Raw genomic sequence first — 8,827 nt, forward strand, 5'->3', positions numbered from 1 at the left:
AGAGAACTGTACATGCACTCCCCCCACCCACAATTCCTGCTAGCCGGAGACTCGAACTCACAACCCTTCGATTGGGAGTCCGACTCTCTAACCATTAGGCCACGACTTCCCACACGTCTGACCAACTGATGTTCCGGTTCATGATTCCCTCCCAGCGATCTTGTAGCGATCTTCCTCCATCCTCGTCACCTCTGCTACCACCATCTCCTTCCTTTGCTTGCGATTGGCCTTGGACCAAAAGCATGGCGTCTTTCCCCATCCCAGCCCTGCTCTTCCTGCCTGAACTCTGCCCATGATCTCCCGGTGTTGTAGCCGACCGACAGCTTGATCGACCTCAGTTTGGGCATTCCACTTGCGGCCGGTAGGAACCTTAACATTTGCGTTCCTCACTGACTCGTCTGTGGACTCCCTCAGCTCAAGAACCAACCTGGTCTTTTCCTGCATGTAGCCCCAACTGTATGGACTGTAGTGGCAGCTGCAGCATGTTTTTTTCCAAAGAGACCGGTTTCAGATAGGCACCGTGGCAACCCCAACCACTTTCGGATGAAAGAGTTGGCTTTTCCATCCATCTTACTTACGGTTAATGAGGGAATCTCACTCATTTTCAGGGGCCACATTACCCTCCTGTAGAGTGTAAACTGGTAGCACCAGACCTTATACTTCCCAGGGAGTTGGCTTTGATCGATCCTTGCCAGTCCGTCAGAGAGCTGCTTCATGTCGGTTTTCCCCATCTGTTTGTCAGATAGGTCTGTGTACTGCCTCCCCAGGCTTTTGATGGGTTGCTCTGATAGGAGTGGGATTTTTTCCCCTCCAACGACGAAGGTGGTATTGTCATTTCTGACTCCTCTTCTGAGGGACAAGCTCCGGGACTTGGAGGGCTTGATCTTCATTCTTGCCCATGATATCAATTCGTCCATCCTCTTCAGCAGTCTTGATGTACATGCTGCTGTCTGAAGGAGGCTGGTGACATCATCCATGTAACTCCTCAGTGGAGGAAGCCTCTTACCAGTTGGGAGTTTGATCCCCCCAACCATTTGCCTTGCCCCGATGAGGATTATCTCAAAGGCTGCAACAAACAGTATTGGAGATATGGTACACCCCATCGCGATTCCTACTTCGAGCTGCTGCCACCCGGTGGTGAAGTCCTGGAGGGAGAAACACATCTGCAAGTTGCTAAAGTACTAAAGCTAAAGTACACATCCAGCAGGCACCTTGATATCAATTTGAGGTCAAATATTAATCAAGACTTGATCAAGATGCTGTAATATCACTTTAAATTCAGTTTGGACAGCAGTTTCTGGACCATACAACTATTACATACAATTAAACCCAAATGTGACCCTGAAGCACAAAACCAGTCTTAAGTCGCTGGGGTATATTTGTAGCAATAGCCAAAAATACATTGTATGGGCCAAAATTATCGATTTTTCTTTTATGCCAAAAATCATTAGGATATTAAGTAAAGATTATGTTCCATGAAGATATTTTCTAAATTTCCTACCGAAAATATATCAAAACTTAATTTTTGATTATTAATATGCATTGCTAAGAATTTGTTTGGACAACTTTAAAGATGATTTTCTCAGTATTTTGATTTTTTTTGCACCCTCAATGGAACAGTTTTTCACAGGAACTGAATATTTACACAAACCAGTGTCACTGTGAACATGTCATGTAGAGCTGAATGAGGTTATAGAGAAAGAAAGGGGAAGGAAATTATGGTGCTGCACTTTTTCTTTCAGAGCGGAAGAGAAAGACTGTAATGGTTCTCACACAGAATTTGGACTCATATTTAAGTAAAATGTTCAGAATGTGTGTCGTTCTGCTCTTCTTTTCCAGCATCTGTACAGGTGAGTTTAAAACTGAGGTCTTTTGTGCAGAGTTTGACATGTTCCCCTGTTTTTACTCCGTTATTACATGACCTTCAGTCTCAAATGGATGATACTTGTAAATTATTGTTTTGTTCTGATAATATCTCTTACTCACACATAACAGCTCTGTATAATGATATTTCTGTTTTCAGTTGTTGTTGGTGCTCCAGTTACAGTCACAGGACACACAGGAGAGAGTCTTAACATCAGATGCACATATAAATCTGGATATGAATCAAATCCAAAGTATTTGTGTAAAGGTGCGTGTATCTATGGAAACAGAATCATCATGGTTAAATCAGGATCTCCAGCTGAAGACCAGAGATTCTCTCTGAGTGACAACACGACGGCCAGAGTTTTCACCGTCACCATCACTGACCTGAGAACAGAGGATACAGGACAGTACTGGTGTGGAGTGAAGAGGACTGGAACTGATGTCTATTCAGAGATTGTGTTGCTGGTTAAACAGGGTAAGTGATTAATTGTATTAGATGGTAATAGAAAATGTGAATGAGTCATTAAATGTTGTAAGTTGACTCATATTGTACTGTTGAGTTGATTGTGTGTTTAGACTTTAGTGTGTGCAGTATAAAATACATAATTATGACAGAGATTACATTAAAGATTATATGTATTTTAAATTAAAATCAGTGTGAATTAATCTGAATAAATTACTTTCTTGATCTTTCCTGTCATCCATCAGTTAATAAGACCACTGAGGATTCAACTATCAGTCCTTCTTCAGCAAAACCATCATTTTTTCAGCACAACAGAAACAAATCCACAATCCAGCAGCATTACAATCACAGATCAGAACAAATCAACAGGTCAGTTCATCTGGCTGTCGCTCTATATGACTCTTATTTCTTGATGATTGCTGTGAATTTAAATGTGTGTTAATGTCTTACTGCAGATGCAGTGTCTGAAATCTACATCTGTGTTGAAGACTGAAGCTTCAGTTCCCAGATATTTGCTTCTTTGTTATAATGTGCTTTAAGTTGCTTTGGATAAGAAAGTGTCTTCAACAGAAAATATGAATTGAAAATGTTCATATTCATAAAATTATAAGAGCAGTTTGTGTGTGTACATTAAAGGGTTAGTTCACCCAAATATTAAAATTATGTCATTAATGACTCACCCTCATGTCGTTCCAAACCCGTAAGACCTCCATTCATCTTCAGAACACAGTTTAAGATATTTTAGATTTAGTCCTAGAGCTTTCTGTCCCTCCACTGAAAATGTATGTACGGTACACTGTCCACGTCCAGAAAGGTAATAAAAACATCATCAAAGTAGTCCATGTGACATCAGAGGGTCCGTTGGAATTTATTGAAGCATCGAAAATACATTTTGTTCCAAAAATAAAAAAAATTACGACTTTATTCCGCTTCTTCTTCTCTTCCGGGTCAGTCACAACAGACCCGGAAGAGAAGAAAAAGCGGAATAAAGTCATAATTTTTGTTATTTTTGGACCTAAATGCATTTTCGATGCTTCAATATATTCTAACGGACCCTCTGATGTCACATGGACTACTTTGATGATGTTTTATTACCTTTCTGGACGTGGACAGTATACCGTACATACATTCTCAATGGAGGGACTGAAAGCTCTCGGACTAAATCTAAAATATCTTAAACTGTGTTCCGAAGATGAACGGAGGTCTTACGGGTTTGGAACGACATGAGGGTGAGTCATTAATGACATAATTTTAATATTTGGCTGAACTAACCCTTTAAGGAAAATAAGCAATTGTCCTATTGCAAGTTTGCCATTTTTATTTCTTTATTACCTTTTCATTGTGACTACAAGTTATTATACGTGTTGGTTTATTAGAAAGACACCACACATATTATTGTATTAATTTTATTGAAAATAGTTTATTAAGAAAGACACAACAAATGGTATTGTATTAAGCATTTATAGAAAATGTTATAGCATGTATCAATAAGTATATAGCTAGGAATGAAACGTGTTTTAGCAAGAGCTTTAAGGAAAGGAATGTTACCGTTGAATGCTGTGTTGCAGACACAGCGAAGGAGGCATCTAAGAAGAAAGTCTCGAAGAAGAAGAATGAGAAAATGGAGGACTTTATACAGGAATCTTCTTAGGGGATTTCCAGACCTCATGACATCACAAGACACTGGAATCCACCTGCTGTCTATAAAAGACTGAAGAACGATGAAGAAAATCAGACACTGGTTCTGTGTGACAGCTTCTCCGGTGCCAGGCGGCCCTGCCAGTGATGCCTCTAAACAACCGAGTTTCAAATCATATATCTTTGTTTTTTAGGTCTGTTTTACATATTAGTATTTTATTTGTAATGTATTTAACCTATATATATATATATAAATATATATATATATATATATATAATACAACTATACTAAATCATAAATAAGAAGCTTGCCTGTCTGAAGACTCTGATTTATAGATCTGAGCAGAACAGACCACGGAGAAGTCTTCTGTGACCTCTTTAGTGAGTATAAAAATTTAAATGCTTATGGGATAGGACAGACTTAATTTTCTTTACCTAACCTGAAAATAAGTAAAATAAGGTAGAAGGTGTAGGGAATTTAGCACCGTAAAACAACATGTTGTGCTTCTTTTATATGTGTTCATGTTCTTACCGCATAAGCAGCACGCCGCTCACATTTCACTGGTGTTATTCTCTGTCCTTGACTAAATAAAAAGAGAGTGAAACAACAGTAACAGGAAATACTACAGTTCAACTCGGTCAGCCAAACATCAGTAAGCACACAGACTACACTACCCATGATGCATCAGTGCTCTCACTGATTACATAGAAAACCATTGTATGTGGAACAAGACCCTCCCACTTCTTAAAGGAGAAGTTAAGCAGTCAGACAAATTAGCGGTATTTAGTAAAGTGACTTCCACTTTAATTAAAAAACATATAACAAACATGATTAATGTAACTGTTTTAAAGAAAAAAATGTTTGTATAGCTACATATACAAATACATTATAGCTTTTAGAGAAAGGGTGCCACCATCATGCAATTCCACAGCGAGTGACATCATGGTGTTGGTTTCGCTCTATTGGCCAGTGAAGAAATAAAAGCATTTCTTTACTTTATAAACACACAGATGTGCTTGGTTTTCACCATAATCGCATGAATATTAAACACCAAGCTGTTTAAATCATGATGTTTTGATCATGGTTTGCCAAACATTGTTTTCATAAGTGAGGTGCAACGTGATGTAAACAAACAAACAAACAAAAAAAAGCATCATATAATATCATTCATGTGGCTTCTTTATTGATATGGCAGACTTTTCAGACATATTTGCATTAAACTGTCTCGTTCACCAGTAATGGTATGAAAGATAACTTATGTTCACCTGCGAATACAATATGCTTACGTCCTCAAGTTTTTCATTGTTCCCAGCCTTGCCAGCTTAAATATTAAAGTGTTTTAAGCCATTCAAGCTCAAGACAGTACTAAAGAGATCTCAGTGCAGTACTCACACACTGTGATTGACCGGTTATGTGCGCATGAACACACGCAAAAAGCTGCAGCTCGGACAGCACATGCGAGTATCAATTTCTTTCTTGTCTTCTTGAGCAAACGCACACAAAATTATGTCAGAATGGCCGTCTTGACGTGTCTCTGTGGAAACAAGCATTGTTTCCGACCCATCTTCACCCAAACCAGCGGGTTCACGACTTCTTCCACCCGTAACCGTAGCACTGCTTATTGCACTTATTATGGGTTTAACAGACCTTTTAATTTCATCTTAACAAAACATCCTTTAATCTTTAAAATGGTTACATTAACATTTTTTACATAACATAACTTTTTTATTTTAAGTGGAAATCAGTTTACTAAATAATGTAAACTTTACTGACTGCTTCACTTCCTCTTTAAGACCAATAATATTGGACACACTTACTTTTACTATCTCTAATTCAGCACATATGTTTGTCCACTTTGTCCAAATCTGGATTGCTAGTGCATTTTTATAATTAATTTATTTTGTTGTTGTATGTGTGTTAATATGTGCTGTCTGTAGCATTTTCTTGTCAGATGTTTGGCTCAAGGTGTGTCTGGTTAGTTTGATCTGTTCACTCCTGCTGGTAGATGCTGCAGGAACATACTATTGGGGGGCTATTGGGCCCTTCCATAAGCCTACTCTGTTCTGATTGGTCAGCTGGCCAAGTCTTTTGTGATTGGCACAGAGAGGAGTCCTTGAGCCAGTTAGCCAACGCTACCATTGACAAAGCACCTTTACATACCACAGAAATAAAGTGCTCCAATCCGTTTTTATTATAATGACATAAAATACAAAAACACTTATGCAAGCAAATTGTGAACACAGCTAAAGTTTAGCTGCTAAACTGTGAACACTTAAAACAATAATGGTGGATATGTTAGTCATACTCTAACGTGACTTACTAATGAAATAATACAGTTTGTAAACTAAAGTATGTCTACTGTAATGTTTAAAGAACGACATGCAAAAGATGCTCTGTGTTTTCTTAACTTTTAATCAGAACGCAGAACAGCTGTATCACAGGAGCATAGTGATGGGATTTATGGCTCTTTGAGGGGATCCGGATCTTCGCGATCCGTTCCTTTCTAAGAGACGTTCAAAAGAACGGCTCTTTTGGCTCTTTTTAAATATTTAGTCAGTTTTAAGAAGCCAGCTTGGGGGGCATCTCAGTTTATCCTGGAAATAATCACTGGGAGGAATGATGAGGTGAGATTTGTAGTCAAATAATTAAAACTCAGATATCACACACCATTATCTGAGTTTGAATTATTCTGAAATATTGATTATTACCTCATTTGTCATGTGTGGACTATATTCCATAGGGTTGCACAAATCTCTCTGCTTAGACAGTGACATCACTATTTTGGATTTACCTTTAGTACAAAGTGTGTGTGTGTGTGTGTGTGTGTGTGTGTGTGTGTGTGTGTGTGTGTGTGTGTGTGTGTGTGTAAAGCTAAGTTGACTTATGTTATTCATACAATACCTACTCACAAATAAACATTAAAAACAAAGCCGGCTGCAATGAATTTCTGTGCGAAACAGCTTTTACTACAAAACACTTCCACACAAGAACATTGTTATCACTCAAGAACATTTTGATAGAAAACAAAAAATATTTAAAGTAGATAAAATTAGAATAAATAAAATGGAAATGTCTACATACTACTACTGTAAACTTTGCAAATAGGACATCAGCCCCTTCAAGTCAATGAACAATAACAAAGTGGGCTGCAATGAATGTCTGTGCAAAACAGCTTTTAGTTAAAAATTTCTATACAAGAACAGTATCACAAAAGAACATTTTTAATGTTTTTAAAAGAACAAGTTTTAAATGAACACAAAATGCAATGTAAATAAATACAAAGCAGTTCCTTACTTTATGGCTTTTTCTGCCTTTTTCTGGAGTACTCACGTGAAGGATGCGTGCACAACTAATAACCAATATCATCACGCTATAAAGGGTTGGCTTGCGCTGGGTGCGCCCCTCCCCTATAACTGTTCTGTCTCGCGGAGGAGCTCATTTGTGTGCATCTGTGTGAAACACGCATAGGAAAAAAAGAACGACAGAAAGAACGGCTCCCCTCCAGCCGCGACTCGGCTCCCATCGTTCATGTTTATGAGCCGTTCAAAAGAATCAGTTCATTCGCGAACGTCACAACTCTACAGGAGCACCAGCCTTAAATATCTTGTTTGTCTCTTCCGCATTAACTCTTTAGCAAAATAAACAGCAATTTCACAATGATTATAAAGTCTGTGTGGTACACTACATTCTTTATTATTAAACACAGTAAGACAGTAATATTGTGCTTTACCTGGAAACCTAAAGCTGCACTAGGTATACATCACATATTAGCACAAAAACTTTTTTTGAGCACTCAACTTGAGTTTAACACAGCATCTTCTTAAACATGATGTAAACACACTAACTAGCAGAAGTGTTTGTGAGCAAGTCAGACTCTGTTCGTATTTCGCGGGCAAGTGGGGATTATGCAAATGGTTTACAGAGGTGGATAGTCCAGGGGTCAGAAAGTAAAAGTCCTGCCATATGTTTATTCCACCCATGAACTCAGCAGCTGATTTCACCAGAGGAGGAATCAAGACATTCCTTCCAAGTCCCAAATAGTTTCAAGTCAAATCCCAGGTCCTCAAAGAGTTAAAGTTAATGAGATAATTAAGTGACTAATTAAATGAAGATTGTGCATTAATGATGAACACCTGTTGTTATTGTAAATGACAGAGGATCAGATGTTAATGTTTTATTGGTTAAAATAATGCCACCATCATGGAGATCAGTGTTTGATTTAGTTGTGCTCTTGACCCTTGACTTTTTGTGTTAGATCTCTCTTTGTAGCTCTGTATGTGGTGTTGTAGAGAAGACAGATCAGTGATAAGCAATAAACATATAGTCACAATAAGCTGGTGTGATTATAATCAAAATAGTGTTTATTTTATTTTTTAAAGTTTAGATTTTGAATAATCATCCCAGTGAAACTACAGCACACATAGAAAGCACTATTCTAATATTTACAAAGAATAAATTTTAAATCTGTGTAACACATACAGAAATTTGAACTCCAGTGCTTTTTAGACACACACAGATATCAAGAACCAGCATATGAATCTCTACAATGGTGAAAATCAACAAAATGCTTCATGTTGCAATACATGAAAAACTCCCATAATGCACTGCAGTATGAATAATTATTTGTCATCACTATTGAGGATCATATGATAAATGTTCATAGCTAAATACCTAATCCTAAACAGGGTTTTTTTTTCTCTTAATATTGAAGTATTATGGTGGCAATGTATAATGAGATATCACTTTTTTTTAAAAAAAATAATAAAAAAATTCAAATCGAGATCATACAGTCATTAAAAGCATAAGTTCCTTGTTGGTTCAAGACTTGCATTGCACAAAAGTTTGCTGTGAAACAGTAA

At 37.6% G+C, this 8,827-nt stretch overlaps 1 protein-coding gene across 2 annotated transcripts in view; it reads left to right on the forward strand.

Moving 5' to 3' along the window:
* Window positions 1-2,911, forward strand: part of LOC109064265 (CMRF35-like molecule 1) — a 28,395-nt gene extending 25,484 nt beyond the window's left edge. The window contains exons 1-4 of one of the 2 annotated variants that reach the window (XM_042765105.1): window positions 1,613-1,850; window positions 2,024-2,341; window positions 2,575-2,698; window positions 2,785-2,911. In XM_042765105.1, the coding sequence (XP_042621039.1) occupies window positions 1,763-1,850; window positions 2,024-2,341; window positions 2,575-2,698; window positions 2,785-2,797 (543 nt within the window). In that variant the 5' untranslated portion in view covers window positions 1,613-1,762 and the 3' untranslated portion in view covers window positions 2,798-2,911. Of the gene's footprint in view, window positions 1-1,612; window positions 1,851-2,023; window positions 2,342-2,574; window positions 2,699-2,784 lie in introns of those variants that run through there. The other variant, XM_042765115.1, reaches the window with a different exon arrangement.
* Window positions 2,912-8,827: the final 5,916 nt, after the last annotated feature.

Source organism: Cyprinus carpio, chromosome A1 (genome assembly GCF_018340385.1).
Source record: "Cyprinus carpio isolate SPL01 chromosome A1, ASM1834038v1, whole genome shotgun sequence".
In the NCBI taxonomy this organism is placed as follows: Eukaryota; Metazoa; Chordata; class Actinopteri; order Cypriniformes; family Cyprinidae; genus Cyprinus; species Cyprinus carpio.